Source organism: Drosophila rhopaloa, unplaced genomic scaffold, assembly GCF_018152115.1.
Source record: "Drosophila rhopaloa isolate 14029-0021.01 unplaced genomic scaffold, ASM1815211v1 contig_178, whole genome shotgun sequence".
Taxonomy (NCBI): Eukaryota; Metazoa; Arthropoda; class Insecta; order Diptera; family Drosophilidae; genus Drosophila; species Drosophila rhopaloa.
The window spans coordinates 5,088,906-5,106,168 of record NW_025335059.1 but is presented as its reverse complement, the minus strand read 5'-3'; the positions used below and the strand labels follow the sequence as shown (position 1 = coordinate 5,106,168).

Here is a 17,263-nt window from a genome sequence, read left to right as displayed (position 1 = left end):
ATTTTGTATAAGCCGATTAAGACACAGGCATTTATTAAAATTACATGTTACCTGCAGGCTAATGTTGCTGTTTGTTAGGTGCTAAGGGAACTTATTTGTATTTAAATTAATATCAATATTGAAACTATACAAATTGCCTCAAGAAATATGTGCTTAACATTAAAGTGTGACACAAGATACGAAACAGAAACAATCTTTTGTCCCTGATCACCCATTCGCTCCATATGAATAATTTGCTGGCCAGCGGGCATTACTCATCCGCCCTGTGAACCGCCCGTCGACCCCCCAGAGAGCAAAATGAACTTCACTTGGCCCACGGAGATTAATATGCAACCCACTTCTCGTTCCTTTTCAACTTGCAGTGACCACCGTTGAGCCGAACAACATGTATACGACCTGTATACCGATTGGTGGAAATTACTCGGGCGGCGGAGGTGTTTTTGCACCCACTACTCTGGCCAACGCATCGTCGGACACATTGGCCTCTGGTTTCGAGGCGGCCGGCTATGCGGCCTATTCGACGGCCCTCAGTGTGACTATTGCCATTGGCTGCAGCCTGCTGATACTCAATGTGCTGATCTTCGCCGGCGTCTACTATCAGCGGGATAAGACGCGTCTGGAGGTGAAGACCCTGCAGAAGCAGTACCAGCAGCGGAGTCTGCACCAGCAGGTGCCCTACCCACCGGAGCCCATCAAGCACGCCCACTACCACATGGGCCACTCGCAGAGCACCGCCAACGTCATCGTGGATGTGGAGAGCCATCAGGACCAGGCCGGCCAGGCGGCCATGCTCCTCCAAGCTGCGGCGGCGGCGGCAGCAGCTGCGGCCAACGATGTGAAGCCACCGCCACCGCACATCTGCTCGAATACAGGTGAGTGTGGATGGCTTGGCCATTAGACAATACCACTACTCAAAACCATAAGCCACGTTAAGACATACATCATAAGCGTTAGAAAACGTCGTATGTCTTAAGAAACATATATAAATAATTTATTTTGTACGTTAATTTCTGGCCCTTTTGGGAAAATTAAAAAAATAAAAGTTGAATGTCAAAGCTAATCTGCATAGATTAACATCCATTTAATTACGATTTAAGACGAGTCCCTCTGATTAAATATGCAAGAGGTAAACATTGTTAAGCAACAAGTTTTTTTTAGCAAGACAAGTAAAGGGTTAACCCAATTACTTTAAATAATTTGTTTTTATCTTGTATTTTAATAAAATAAATACTTTAATAAGTATTTAGCTTGAGGGTCAATATATTTGAGTCTATTTATAAAATAATTAACTTAATAGTAGAAGTAGTAATATTATTATTTATTGTTTTAGGTGTTGCTTTTAAAATATATGCTATTTTCTTGGAAAATAATAAAAAAGGAACAAACAAAATTTAATTTATCTGACATTTAAATCGTCTTGGTTTAAGACCTTCTGTCGATTATAACATAAATATTACCTACTTTAATAACAATATTTACCTCAAATCTCCTACAGGTATGCAGCAGCAGCAGCATGTGGGTGGCGGCAGTGGCGGGGCACTTAATAACGGTGGCATGGACGGGTCAAAGGTGACCACAGACAACCTGGGCAACGTCACCTACAGCACCAGCTCCAAACAGCAACATCAGCAGCAGCAGCAGCAACAACGTGAGCACATGCAAATCAAGGGAATGACCGGCACGCAAACCTTTGGCCGCGGTGGCTCTGGATCAGTGGGCGGGTCAGGAGGAGGAGGAGGTGGAGGAGGAGGAGGCGGGTTCCGCTTCCGGTGGCGCCTCCGTGGTGGTGTCCGGCAGCACTGTGAGCTACAATCCCGGCATGATGACGCTGCCCAAGTCGGGCGGACTCCATCACGCAGCCACTTTGAATTATGCGCGCAACACGGCCGCCTTGAATTTGGCGGGTGGCGGCACCGCCCTCGTGGATAGTCGCGGCAATGTCCTGCTCACCAGCACCGCAGTGGGTCCAGGATTGGGCGGTGGTGGTGCTGGTGGCGTCGGAGGAGGTGGAGGAGGAGGAGGAGGAGGAGTATCCAATGGTGGTGATTGCATGACTCTGCCACGCAATCTCAGTCTGGCGGCCGCAGGACGACACAATCCCACGACAGGTGAGTGCCGGAAAAAAGTATCTACGCGTAACTCGATGTCGCAACAGCCAAAGAAATTGGATTTTCAGCTTGCCAAAGCTGCAAGTTTGTTTCACGCTCCTGCTTTTTCAGGAAGGCAACAATATTGCGGGCAGGCAGCAATCAAGCTGAAATGTGATAAGATTTCATTTCATTATGAAGTGCTTGTTTCTCCCCCTCCACACTTTTCGATTCTCTGTTTCTGCATTTCTCCAAGTCTGCTTATTCGATTTCAAGCAAATGAATTCGAGATTGAAAAGCTTTTGTGAGAGCTCACACTCGGCAAGCTGCAAATTGTAAAATACAGTTTGCATTACAATCAGACGGAAACTTTAATGCGGTTGGAAGAAAGAGTTTATTTTGTTTCGGAAAAGTTGGATAAGATATACGGCAGCAAGCCGCAAATGGGAAAACCAATCGATTTAAATTGAAATAAAAAAATATTTATATATGACGATAAAGTTTAAAAAACATGTCATAAAATATTCATTCTAATTCTTTTCTTATATTGATTTACTCAAGATAAAGAAAAGTAGCAAAATGTGAACCATTTTATTCCACAAGGAACCTAAATTTGGTTCAACTTTCATACATACTTTTTAAAAAAACGCTTATTCAGAGGAAACTATATCAATAAAATGTATATCCGACTTAAAAAAAGGACTGTGACTGCTCTTTAAGTCCTTAAACCCAAACAATGGGTTAATGGATGGATGGCTAAAGGTTCCCCCAAACTGGTTGTCAGAAAAAGAGAGACGAGCATGACAGTGGAATGTTGGACCTGTCACGGGGTGTACGCCCATATACACATAAATTTCCTGCTAAATCATCCCAAACAAACGAAAATATTGCTTAATCAAATTGAATGACCTTCGTGCCCAAAGGTCTGACGTTGCAAAAAAAAAAAACCGAAGGCAACAAAAAACGAGAAAGTCCGCGTGAAAATTGAAATTGTTCTAATCAGCCGACGAGGATGTTGTTTCGCTCTTGTTTCATTTTTTTTCTGGGCCGGCTAACACGTGTTATTGAATCATTGGAAAGGAAAAACGAAGCACCAAGGGGAAAAACAAGAAGAGAACCGGGGAAAAACATTTACGCTTCGCTGGGGTTCAACGGACTTTTGACTTTTGACCACACAGAAACACAGACACCGAAGAAATCGAACCGTAATCCCGGTTTGTGGACTTGGTCTGCAGCGGAAATTGTTGTACAAATTATGCTCCGCTGATTGCCAAGGCTTTTTAGTGTGTTTCCTTGCTCCGACTTCTGTTGCCTGATGAGCTGTTAAATGCGAGGGGAGGTTGGGGCAGGGGCACTCCATCCATCGCCCAGCTATTGACAGTTTTGCCCAGCCATCACGCAATATAGTCGTTATGGGCCACTTCAAGAAATATGCCCCCCTCGTCTAATAAATCTCCAATATAAATGGCAAATAAAATAAAGATTCGTTTTGCGATTGTATCCTTTCGCTGCAGTCGTCCCCATTACCATTTACCAAGTCACGACATGATTTTTATGATAAGATTTTCAATTTCAATCGACAGACAAATGTAACGATAACGATAAATAAAAATCTACAGCTTTACCATAAAGGTAGCGGCAGCCGTAAAACCACTGTATAACCACGATTCCATGAAGCGCATTAAGCCAATAATAAAAATCGCATAAATCTGTTGGTTTTAGTTTAGCATAATAAAATGTAAACATTAGCCAGGCCAGCGGCTCAGAATAAGTGGGGAATGCGGTAACCCCACAATGCCTGCATGTGGAATTATGGGTATTTTATTGCGGGTCCCGCACTGCTAAGCCCAAACAATCTCTGCTCCTGGCCAATGTCGTTTTCATATTTGTTCGTAAATACATATTTAGCCATCGATGGCAAATGAAAAAATAAACAACAAAAAAAACCAGCAATGCGATGAGGCGACCAGGTCGGCAAACTCCAATTGTTTTTTCAAATAACAAAACTGTTGTTTCTATTCAATTTATCCCTGAACCTGACAGATGAGGAAACTCGTTTTAATTTTTCCCAAAATAAATTAGGGTTGAGCGCTGAAAATACCAAAACACATTTTAGCATGAGTTTGACAGATAATTTATACATAAATAAATTGGCGAACATTTTTAGGCGGAATTTCAAATTGAAACCCATGTTCCGAGGTATATTGTATTTATACATTTTGATTACAAAATATTTATCTTTTGCTAATGCATTAAATTTTTTTTTGAATCTGTCAATCGAAAAATTTCAGTCATCGAAAAATGTAATTTCATTTGGGATTTATGTGAACTATATAGTATTTATTAGGTATTTTCAAAATACATGAGATTGGTCTAAAAATATATATTTATAATGATTTAAACTACAAATTTGTTATTACAAACAGTCTTCTTATTTGCTATTTTGTTGTGGGTTAATACATTAACTAATGTACATATATATATATTTATATATTTTTCCTTGATAATTCTGGTTTTTGTTTTTGTTTTGTTATAAAAAACAAATAAAAACTAAAATTGATTTGATAAAAAATTATCACTCCATTCCCACTTTCAACACACTCAAATCGAAAACTTGTATTCAAGAACCAATTTTTATAGAAGAATTTTCCTGGGAATCCAATTTTTAGCTACTTGAGCAGGTTTGTGCACTTCTATTTTGTCAGCTCTCTAATTGCTGGTCGATAACGAAGAAATGCTGGAAAATGCAAAGAATAACAGAAGAAAAGCAAGAGCCAAATACACATTTTCCATAGGATTGGCAGAGTAGAGTGCGTTCTTTTTCGTATTTGCATAGAATATTTTGTTGCTGATTTAATTTTACGCTCGCGCCTTAACGGAAGAGGAAATTCGTAGTGGTTAAGTGGGCTGGTGGGCGTGGCACTTGGTTATGTTTGTGCTGATTATGATGATGATGAGGATGATAATGATGTCGCTGCCATCAGGTGGCGACGTCGTCGGAAGTGGCGAGTGTTTCCCTGCTGGCATTTTGAGCGCTCTTTGCATTATTTATAATTATTGCGAATTTTCATATAATTATGCGTGGGCGCATATTTTAAGCATCACCCTGCTGCTCAATTTTCATTCCCGACTGTCCCTTCTGCATATATTTTGAGTTCCTTTTTTTTTTTTGCTCTCTGCCAGTTATTTATTTAAGCAGCAAATTTTTCTTGCCGGCAGTGAAGAGACTATAAATATTAAAGTCAACGGTAGTTTGTGTCTGGGCGAGAATCCTTGTGTAATTAATGTTTGTTCTGAGATTTTTGCTGGCTGGCCGTTCGCTTAAGGCACTCAAGTGGCACATTACAGCAGTCCTTGTTGTTGCCGTTACTTCCTCTTACTTTTGTGTTTGTGAAGGCCTGTGGATTATGTGAGTTTGCTGACATTGTTAAACGGCAGTTAAATGCCTCATTAGTTTAAGTTGCTTTCACTTAAATTTAATTCCGGCTCAGGTTTTTGTAGGTATATCGGCAAATATTTCATAATTTAATTGCAAGCCATTTAAACTCTGATTTGAATTAAATTTTATGCTGTGGCAGGAAGTGATTGTGCAGAGAGTGAAAGCAAAGTTTGTTTATTATATATAAGTTGTTTGTTGAATCCAATAACAAATTTAGATTTATTTAAGGTCGAACTTACTACTTACTTATACTAAACTTATAGAAATCAATACATCATTAAAAACTTATTTAAGAAAAATAACTTTTTAACTGAAATATAAAAAGTATTAAAACTGAAATTACCAAAATATTAACAGAAAATGTAGGAATAGGATTAATAGTAACTTTTAAACGAAATTTGGTTAGTTTTTTGAATAATCCGGTTCTATGAAATGAAAATACGAGTGTTAAAGTATTTCCTTTTTCCATCCACTTGTAAATCATCGGAAAACTGTTTATAAAAACCGTTAACACACTCACACTCACAAACGCTAAGCGGCGTTCAATTTACGAACTTGCAAAGTGAATTGGAAAATGTGTTCCCAACTTTTAGGGCAATGGAATGCCGCCGTATTATGTTGGTGTAAAAAGGAAACTTTGTTTGGGAAAAAATTTGATTAGAGAGAGACTTAAAACTAAGCTGTCCTCATGCATATATGATTGGGAATTGGGAACTTCGACCCGTTCAATCGGTAAAAATCCTTACTCAGCCTTTTTTGGGGCCTTAATCATTTTCAATATATTTTTTTTTTGGTTTTTGTGCAATGGGCAACGGCTCTGAGCTCTTTGAAGCCAGCGTTAAGCACTCAAAGTGAGGCTATTTCATATTTGGTTTTTTTTCCTGGTGGCAGTTTTCAATTTATTCAGATTTATACTTTGCATAGAGAACTTTTGGCGGATGAGCGCATCTGTGAGGCAAAAATAAAAGAGCCGACCTCAGACAAAAGAAAAATAAAAGGGAGAGGCAGGCAAGTGAGTGGGGAAAAATCAACAAAATTGAGTAAAAACAATGAAGCGTAAACGATTTTTGCTGACATGTGTGGGGGGGTGCAGCAGCATAAATGTAATAAAAATAAGGCAGCAAACAAAAGGCAAACGCGAGTTGCCTGTTAAGCACCCAAAACACGGCCAAAATAATATATGATGGGGCGGTAAAGTATAGAGAGGAGCCAAAAGCACCTTATCCGTGACGTGACATGATTGTCATCCACATTGTCAACGGCAGGCAACCGCAGAACAACAGTTCCCTTGGCCGCCGGTACATAAACAGCTTCATACAAATGTTATTATTGAAATTTCAGCAGGAAAAACAGGAGGAGCAGAAAAACCCGAGCGAAAAGAGAGTGCAAAAAGTGCTCATCACACATACGCCGTGTGTACGCAACGGAAAATGACAAAAAATGATGAAAAATCTATTTGCAAACCAACCCGGCCAACTCTGACCATATTTCTACCCCATGCCATCAGCATATGTTTGCCGTTTGTTCCGAAATCCCGACCAGAAACTGGGGTCCTCGATGGGAAACAGACAAAACCAAACATTATTCGAAGCCATCGATGCCGTCACATTGTGTGCGGTTATTCTCCCCATATATATATATATGTATCTCCCTCTATGTTTACGATTTGCCTTCTTTGGTTTTATTATTTCGTCTAGGCATTGACGATTTCACCCAAAATGATAGACGCTTGCCAACTGCGGGCAAACGAATTGTACATACCCACATACAGAGCCGGAAATTCCCTCATCGAAAATAGTTGGCGCACTTTTTTCCATTTGTCCTTTTGTTGTTGTGCATTGCGCACATAGTTAGATAAGACAATATTATTTTATTGCCCTGTAGTGGAAGGTTTCCGGGAGGGGTTCCAGCAACTCTGTTAGTGGTCAGTTGGGTTTTAGCCCTAGTTGCTTGCCCCAGGCAAAGGGTCGCAAATGAGGACAGTACTGCGAGATATGGGTGGGGAAAATATAACTTAAGTCCAGGCGATTTTTGGTAAAATTAAAGGAGGGCCTTAAAAGAAAGACCCACTTTACTTAACCTTTGGGTTCGACCAAAAATTTACGATAATTGTGGATTTTGTTTGTTTGTTTTTATTATACAATGTAGTACAAAACATTTATCTTAGGTATTATTTTTGATTAAATCTTCTAATGCATTTTCTCAATTTTTTATCGGTAGATTAAAAATAATATTTGTTTGTTTGTATATACAAATATAGCTTTTAAACTAAGTTAGGGACTACTCAAAAAAGGTTTTAAGCTGTAAAGTTCCATACATTTTCTCAATTTAAAATCTTTATATATGTAGTACAAACAAAGATCTCATTTATACAGCATTTAAAATCATTTTATTTTAATTTGAATCTGCATTAAATTTTAAAATTTTAAGTGTAGAGTAAGACCAAAATTTATTAGATATTATTTTATTATTATGCCTTTTGTCAATTTAGAATTCCAACGAACCCATTTCAACCAGCTTTCAATGCTGAGATAAATGATTTAATTTTTGCCGGAAGTTGAAGAACTTTTTTCCGCTGGCCATTTGTCATCAATCAATTAGAAGCGCTTCCCCTGTCAAATGTGTCAAACTATTGCTTAAACTAACATTAACCCAGACACAACTATGACCGACTGGATGGCTAATAAATTTTGCAGAATGGCCAACGTTGGGCCAACATAAATCTACATTGGCCAGCAACTCGTACATATTTCATTGGTGCTCTTCGCTCCGATTTCCCGCATGAGCGTTGCTGAGTTTCATTTCCTTGGCACTTCCTTGCACACTCCCATGTAATACTTTCCCTTTTTTAATATGCTCATTCAATTTACTTGCGCCGGCTCCCGACTGCTCCTCGATTATTGATGACATGACAAACAAGGTACGATTTCCGCCCGGCGCCCGAGGAAGAAGTTCGAGAATCATTTTTCTTTCAGCTCGATTGTATTTGTATGCGCATTAACTTCATTTTGCAATCATGCGCGCCATAAATCCAATTTAATTGTGCTGCTCACTCACACTCACACACACAACCATAGTGCACAGATACAAATACAAAAACACACGCATGAGCTGCTTGAGTGCACGGCGGCGTATACTTAATTTTTGCTCGTTCGTGCGCTCAATTCCGCTTCCGCGCAACTTCTAACTCAATGCTAAATAGAAGCACATAAATTTCCGTTCTACCACCCCCTTCCCCTCGATATCCGGTTTGATTTCTTCGGATTGCATTTTGAAAAATAGATTTTTTATACTGTTGCTCCTTGGCTCCTTTATCTACCTGTCTCTGTCTCTGTCTGCGTCAGCGTCTATCTCTGTCCCCCATTGATTTACAACGCACAATTTCGTACCTTTTGCACAAAATGGTCGAGCTTCAGGTCCAGTCCAGTTCAAGTCGCTTGTTGTGATTTATGTTTGATTGAAATGCTCTAAATTGTATGCTAATCTGGACTTTGACACAAAGCTCATTTGTTGTTGCCCCCGCGCCCTGCTGTTGCCATTGCAATCGCATTTAAATGTTGTGCTTGGCTTTTGGCAGCCTGCCTAAGCGTTTGCTAATTTGAAAACCATTTCGGTTTCGAGCGGCTATCAAGGGGTTGCTACCTCGAATGCTCAAGTCATTTGTCAGGCTTTTGGGCTCTCGATTTCGTTGCGAAACAATTTGGCCCGCTTGGGGGAGAATCCATAGAAATGTGTTGTGGGCAAATGAACTGTTAATTGCCGAGGTATGTTTCGGAGATCTTCAAATATTTAGAGGAAATTTGGTATTGAAATATTTTGCAGAAATTTGGTAATGACAATTTTATTATGGTTTGCAGCTGTATTGAGATTTGTGTTCAATTATTACGGTATGTTTCTTAAATTGTTTTCGTAATTTAAATTCACTTTAGCTTTCTGTTAATAAAACATATTTGGGTCAATTTAGAACTTGTGGCACAAAATTATACAAGTATATTTGGGTATACCCTTGTAGAGAATATTGTAACTTTAGTAAAAAGCTTGCAACGTGGTGAAGGGCACATTTCCAACCCTATAAAGAATATAAATACATTATTAAATAGCATCACCAGGCGAGTCCGTTTAGTATCTGGTCATCCGTCAAACTAGTCCCACAATTGGACTTCCAGAGTCCATAACTTTACCAAATTTAATCCGATCTCAAAGTGGCATACCTCTAAAGACTTCTGGGTTGATTCTCTAAAAATCTGCATTCAAATTTTTCATTTTAGCGTTGGTCAAATTTTTGACCCTTTTTCATGTTAGTAATTTCTAAGTTTCCGATGTCTTGTAAAAAGGTGACCCTCAACTAGACTTCTACAGTCCATAACTTTACCAAATTTAATCCGATCCCAAAGTGGCATACCTCTAAAGACTTCTGGGTTGATTCTCTAAAAATCTGCATTCAAATTTTTCATTTTAGCGTTGGTCAAATTTTTGACCCATTTTCATGTTAGTTATTTGTAAGTTTCCGATGACTTGTAAAAAAGGTTACTCACAATTGGACTTCCAGAGTCCATAACTTTACCAAATTTAATCCGATCTCAAAGTGGCATACCTCTAAAGACTTCTACATTGATTCACTAAAAATCTGTATTCAATTTTTTAATTTTAGCGTTGGTCAAATTTTTGACCCTTTTTCATGTTAGTTATCTCTAAGTTTCCGATGTCCTGTAAAGGGACCTCAATTAGACTTCACAGTCCATAACTTTACCAAATTTAATCCGATTTCAAAGTGGCATACCTCTAAAGACTCGTGATTCGATTCACTAAAAATCTGCATTCAAATTTTTCATTTTAGCGTTGGTCAAATTTTTGCCCCATTTTCATGTTAGTTATTTTTAATTTTCCGATGTCTTGTAAAAAGGTGACCCTCATTTAGACTTTTACAGTCCATAACTTTACCAAATTTAATCCGATCCCAAAGTAGCATACCTCTAAAGACTTCTGGGTTGATTCTCTAAAAATCTGATTCAAATTTTTATACCCGTTACTCGTAGAGTAAAAGGATATATTGTATTCGCAAAAGTATGTAACAGCTAGAAGGAAGCGTTTCCGACCCTATAAAGTATATATATCTTGATCAGGATCACCTCCGAGTTGATATAGCCATGTCCGTCTGTCCGTCGTCCGTCTGTCCGTCTGTCCGTCTGTCCGTCTGTCTGTCCGTCTGTCTGTCGCCGTATGAACGCTGAGATCTCGGAAACTATAAAACAGAAGATTGGCATTTGCATGTAGATTTTAGAAGTTCCTACGCAGCGCAAGTTTGTTTCAAAATGGTGCCACGCCCCTTTAACGCCCACAATCGCTTATATACGATTTTAAAAATTTTAATATTTCGAAAAGTAAAATGCAGTTTTATTGTGTTTATCAATACCTATCGAAATGTAGAAGAAATTTTCAAACGGACCATCGTTAAAAAGTTATGCGACAAAGTTTCTATCTCCATCTCCCCGCACCCCTTTACCTAGGTACTGATAGTCGGGGCACCCGACTATAGCGTTCTCCCTTGTTCATTTTAGCGTTGGTCAAATTTTTGACCCGTTTTCATGTTAGTTATTCCTAAGTTTCCGATGACTTGTAAAAAAGGTTACTCACAATTGGACTTCCAGAGTCCATAACTTTGCCAAATTCAAATTGATTTCAAAGTGGCATACCTCTAAAGACTTTTATTCACTTTGATACTTAAACTTTGGCATAAATAATAACTTAAAGAATGAATTTTAAAATTATAAGTGTTTCCTTTTGTAGTCTGGATCTTATAAACATACACTGCCCTTTTCACGAATGCAGAACACATAATCACGTAGGAGCCATCACTAGTTGATGTGATTGCAGACATTATGTGCAGCTGGCTGGGCGCGGTTACTTAACTATCTCTTGGCCATAAATTCCGGCGGATCCCATTCCACCAATTTCCTGTCGCATGCCCTGCTAAGTATGCTATATAGTTTTTTTTGTAATAAGTCCAACAACTGTCAACTGCGAAGGGGAAACAGCTGAAATTCAGCAATAAATAGCCGTGAGTGAGCCTGAGTGGTGCATGCTTCATTAATGCGACAAGCGTGGGGGTGACCCTTCTCCCCCTGACCCCCTGACCCCTTAACCCTTACCGCTCAGCCCACACACACACATACAAACAGCCAGCACAATTGACTGCACTTGTGTGTCCACTTAGTTGGGCGAACAAAACCCACAATATCCACATGGCCGAGTGGTTGCACTGACGTCCCCCACCGCCCCTTAACCCCACAACCCCACAACCCCACAACCCCTGAACCCCCTTAACCCCCTAAATGCCCACTGGTCAGTAGCTCTTCATGTCGGTGTGGTTAAGTGAGCTCCGTGCGGCTCTACAGTTATGTTTTATTTTGGCCTTTTTTGAGTTATGCGCCGCATTTCCGGTCTTGTCATTTCATACTAATCAACATCCGTTGAGCGGAATTTTGGCCAAGCACTTTGGACTGCATTATTTCGCGGATATGTATATATTCGGGCAAGTCCCGATATTCGGGGTAATATTTTCTGACCCGCATTATACGCATTTGTTGCAGCATTTGCATTGTAATTGCAACAGTGCGTATAAGTGATGTGCATATAAATTAGATTTGCTTCGCTGCGGGTTGTCGGTTGGGCAAAAAGTCCAACTATGGAAATTGAAAATTTATTGCATACCCCCTGGCCGGCATTTGGTTAATGGTGTGGGTGTGTGTGTGCTTTTGGTTGGTTCTGGCTTTCATTACAAATTACGCATACGCACCGTTGTTAATTTCATATTCATAAATGATGGCCGCACTCCTTGGGGAAATTGCATGAAGCACTCCAGCTCTGCGGTCCTTTATGCCACAGGTCCCGTTTGTGCGTGTGTGTTTGAATATTATTTGTTAACAAAAAAAAATATGGTTAAATTATGCCCGTTTCAGTCGTCTTTGATCTCCGCCCTCCAAGCTTTGTGGCAAATCTCTGCTTTGGCCTACTCCAACTAGCCAAAGCCAGGCAACATAATCCGGTACATTTGACTCTGAATGCTCTCTTAGGTCCAGTCCATTTGGCCACTTGACTGGCCCGAAAACGAAGCTGGCCATCAAATCCCCAGAAAGACCAAGCCATAAACATAAAAACCAAAAGGGCACAACTCTCTACTAGGCCGCTCGGCCATCGAGTACTTTGTTGAATTAAACCTCTAATTAGTGAAAGCTGTTTTTGGCCGGGATTAAATGTTGCCCAGGGACATCTTAAATGACTAATGAAAATTTCTTTGAATTTTTTAAAGATTCGCTTGTAAGAAGAGGCTCAGAAAAGCTTCCTTGATTAAAAATGTTCATTAAGCTTGTAGCTTAAGCAAAGGCAGGAAGGCTCCTTAACTCTACAGGTTAAGCTGAAGGAAGTTATGGATCTGGAAAATTTGTAAGGGTACATAAACCCCTAAGCAAAGCAAGTAGGTTAATAAACTCTTGGGCAATTATAAAAGGATTCAGAACCGGAAATTACAAAAGTGCTAAGTAATCATTTTTTAAAATTTTTTAAAACCATATAAGGCTATTTAGGACATTTATTCAGATTGAAACATTATGGCTTACAAACAAGCATCCATACGTTTAACATTTTTGCAGTACAAAAATAAATCTAACACAAAAATGTTATTAGACTCATATCGAAAGAATTCACCTTAGGAATACCAACTGCATAAAATTCTTCCCTTTATTCCTCCCTTTTGCTTCATGACAGTTAGCACTAGCCCGTTACCAACTTCAGTTTTTATTACATGACACGACATTCCATTCGAAGCAGTCTGCCCTTTTAGTGCCGACTCACCAATAAAACTGCATTGTGTCTATAGAACCCAGGCAAACAAATTAGTTCTGCCCAGACACACACTCCGCAGCGAAAAGGGGGCGTTTTGGGGGCATCAAAATATTAGACGCGTCAATAGCTGTGCACATTTTGCGCTTTTGCATTTCGAAGGCAATCGTGGCGAAAAGTTGAACGACATCGTATGGAAATGCTGAAAACGGCATGGGGTAGTATGCCAATTCAATGGAACAAAAAGTGCAACCAACTCTGATGACGCGCACTCTCCTTTCGTCGATGAGGATGTCGATGATATGGGAATGTGTGTTTAATGGTTGACATTGTTGTTTACAAATTGACTTTTTGTTGGTGCTGCTGCCGCTCTGCTCGTCAATAAACATTTGCCTGATAATATGCCAACATATGCATAACGTACATAAGTAGCTTATATTCCCATTCCATCTCTGCTACTGAACACAGCAAAAAAAGTCACCAAATCAATCGTATCTTATCATGTAGTTTTATAGCTTATAATTGATTATGTGAAACAAAACTATATAAATACAAAGATCTAAAGCTACATGTTTTATGAAAACCTAAATTAAAAGAAAAACGATAATAAAATAAAAAATGATTTAAAAATTTTTAAGAAAACCTAGTGGGGCTTATTTACATTTTTATTACTTTTTAATTGTTTTAATTGTCTTAATGAACTGAAACAAAAAAAAAGAAAGAAAAACGTTAAAACTTAAATAATGTTTTAATCAAAATCATTTGGTTATAATTAATTAATATTGAAGATACATTTATATAATAATTTAAAATTTAAGATTTGCCGTGCAATCTAAAACTAATCGTGCTTTGTTTTTTTGTCTGTGCAGCAGAGCTGCAGCAATATCAGCAGCAACAGCAGTCGAGCAAACATCAGGCAAATGGAGCTGTCCTCACTGGCATCCAGTCGCATCATATACGCGGACCACGCCCACCCCTCCGCACCGCCTCCTCGACGACGACGAACAGCAGCAGCAATAACGCGGCGATGGGCGTGGCCGTGGGCGGGGGCGGCGGCGGTGGCAACATGCTGCTGGACCAAACGCCATCAGGCGGCAGCAGCAGCAGCGGCGTAAGTAGCGCCCCCAGCTCCTCGAAGGGTCACCACACCCACTCGCACTCCCATGCCGCCCACCTGGTCCACTCGCACGGCGACGGCCTTGTCCTGACCTCCGCCTCACCTGTGGGCGGCCAGCAGCAGCATCCGCAACAGCATCAGCATCCGCAGCAGCAGCAGCAACAGCAGGTGCCGCAGGCGGCGATGGACGAGATGCGCGTCTGATAGGTATCGGTCTTTGAGTTGGACTTATAGTCATCAACGGGGTAAGCAATCTCCACATATTAACCCTATTTCCATTTTATTTGGCATAATCATTTTTGCTTGACTTTTATCGTACACAACTTTTGGGAAGCATATTCACATTGTTCTTGACCCATTCGGCCATTTTCTATAATCTGAAATCTGAAATCGAAAAGTTTATAAGCTAAAATCTCAAGAGAAAGTGCTCTAAATTTTTGAACACCAATAAAGCTTATTAAAGAAAAGTGGAAGAAAATTTGTAGAGTTAAGTAGTCAAAAGATGCAACGGTAAGTTTTTTCCGGGATTTCAGAAAGGCTTACTAAGAATTAAAAGTACTTTTAAAATCAGCTAATTTCCAATTACACCACCAAAGTTAGAGTTTAAATAATAATAAGTTGAGATTGTTTGGTTTTGTCCTCTTTAGTAATTGATTGATTTTATGAAAGTTAAGTCCACTGGCTTTCTTGAAATTACTATAGTAAAAATTAGAGCTTGAAATGCAAAAATTTTAATTTATAAACTTTCAAAATCATTATTTTTGCTTTATGATGAAGGATTTTTTAATTTTTATTTTTTTGTAAAATTATATGGATACATTTTAAATAAAGAGTCGATAGAGATGGGTTAAAAAAAACAGTATTCGATAAAATTATTACTTAAGAATTTTGTTTGCGTTTCCATTGAAAGTAATTTGCCATTTATGTAATTTCTATTAGTCATTGTCGCTAAATTCTACTCTTTGTTAGTCCGCGCTTTTCTCACACGTTTATTCGTTGATTCCTTCTGTAATTTGAACACTATATCATTTTGCTTTGAACAGCATCTCATCTTCATCCTCCTCTTCCTCCTCCTCCTCCTCTTCCTCATCATCATCGTCATCCTCCTTCACTTCTTTCTTTACGGAAGGATAACTCAGGGGATTTTCGGTAAACTCGTATGTAATTTCTCCAAACGAATTCATTTTCGCATATTCATACAGATAGTATTTATTATTCATTTCGCGTATTATTCCAAAACGTAGTCCAACTTCCAGAGCCTTTCTCAATTCATTGGTGTAATATTTGGGACGCCACGTGGAGTCCAAGGTGGTCAGGACGAACTCCAGGATGTCCTTCCAATCGGTCGGTGGGTCAAGCTTTTTCAAGGCAACTGTGAGGTAGTGGGATATAGTGAGCTTTTCCATTTCAGATTTTTTTTTAAACTTTCTAAAGAGGCAACAAATACTAGGAAATTCTAAGAAATTGACAGAAAAATCGTTAACAAATTGCACCAACTTAAAGTCGATTCAGTAAGAAAATTTATTTATGACAAAAATGCTGAACCCTTTAGAGAGACGGAAAAAAGGAAAGGTCATGTCGGGACATCCAAAAAAAAAAGGTAAAATAAAATATTTGCGCACACAGGCTCTGATCAAAAATAACAATCGGCATGTCAAACATGCGGCAGCAAAAAATGCTGGCTCTTTATTTGATAAAAAAGAGGACAAATAAAACATAAATATGCATGAAAAGCACGGAACATAGCCGAGTTCATGGTTCAAGGTGGATTCGAATGTCGCAGCCACTGGCATGAAAAAATGCCAAAGAGCGGGCGAAATAACCAAAAAATGATGGGGGAGCTTTAATGGGAACTTTTACGCTGGACAAAATAAAAATAACTACAAGTAAATATGGGAAGGTAATAATGCCAGACCAGAGGGGAGTGAAATTAAAAACGAAATTAAAAATGGAACCACCAGACCAAGCCGTAACAAGTGGCAAGGTGCAAGGCAATTTGCGGCATGCAACTTGAAACCGAGCAACCAACTAATTTATGAGCCTGGAAATTCGAGCTAAACCAAATTAAAACTGCAGAGTGGCCCAGAAAAAAAACTTAGAAATAGCATTAACTATAGCCAAGCTGTGTAACTATAACTGAACCAGAGTTCCATTGCTGTCAACCCAAAGGAAAGTCGAAAAACCAAGCAATTATATTGCAGAAAACCTGAACTGAAGGGAAAGCCTTTTTCAAAAAACAACACTGGACTTCTTGGAATTTATGTTACGCCTCACAGAAATGGAAGTGAATTGGGTTTTACTAATGTGTTAAGGGTATTTATTATTTTATCAAACATAATTTAATAGAGGAGTAGAGTGTTTAAGATAAGGTTCTATAAATGACCACGTATTCTTTTTTAGAAGCAGTCATTGTAAAGTAAATGGGTTAACGATTTAAAATCCCAATAGATTAAAGCTTTATAAATTTTAAAATTAAACATAAATCAAAAGTATAGAATATTAATTCACTCTATTTTAAGGACCTATCAAAAGCATTGTTTTGTTTTTGCTTTAAGCTTTTAATACTTAAACTAATGGATGGGTATACCATTTATTAAATAAATTCGCTACGAAAGTAGCCCGAAAAGATCAAGCCACTTACAGAACATTTTATCACCTACTTTGCTGCCCACTTGCAGCCACTTTTACATGAGCTCGAGTGTGTGGGTGTGTGTGAATGTGTGGGTGTGTGGGTGTGTGTCGGTCAGGACACTATTTCACCTGGCGTACAATTAAATTTGC

At 39.1% G+C, this 17,263-nt stretch overlaps 2 protein-coding genes across 2 annotated transcripts in view; one reads left to right on the top strand and one right to left on the bottom strand.

The window, feature by feature from the left end:
• LOC108046762 (neuroligin 4-like) overlaps positions 1-17,263 on the top strand; it is a 45,690-nt gene that overhangs the window by 22,969 nt on the left and 5,458 nt on the right. The window contains 4 exon segments of the mRNA XM_044458990.1: positions 363-872; positions 1,496-1,752; positions 1,754-2,108; positions 14,238-14,680. Coding sequence (XP_044314925.1) covers positions 363-872; positions 1,496-1,752; positions 1,754-2,108; positions 14,238-14,680 — 1,565 coding nt within the window.
• Positions 14,695-15,933, bottom strand: LOC108040999. Its single transcript, XM_017118748.2, has 2 exons — positions 15,362-15,933; positions 14,695-14,866 (listed from the first exon to the last, which is right to left on the bottom strand). The coding sequence occupies exon 1, from the start codon at positions 15,886-15,888 to the stop codon at positions 15,508-15,510; it is 381 nt and encodes a 126-aa protein (XP_016974237.2). The 5' UTR covers positions 15,889-15,933; the 3' UTR covers positions 14,695-14,866; positions 15,362-15,507.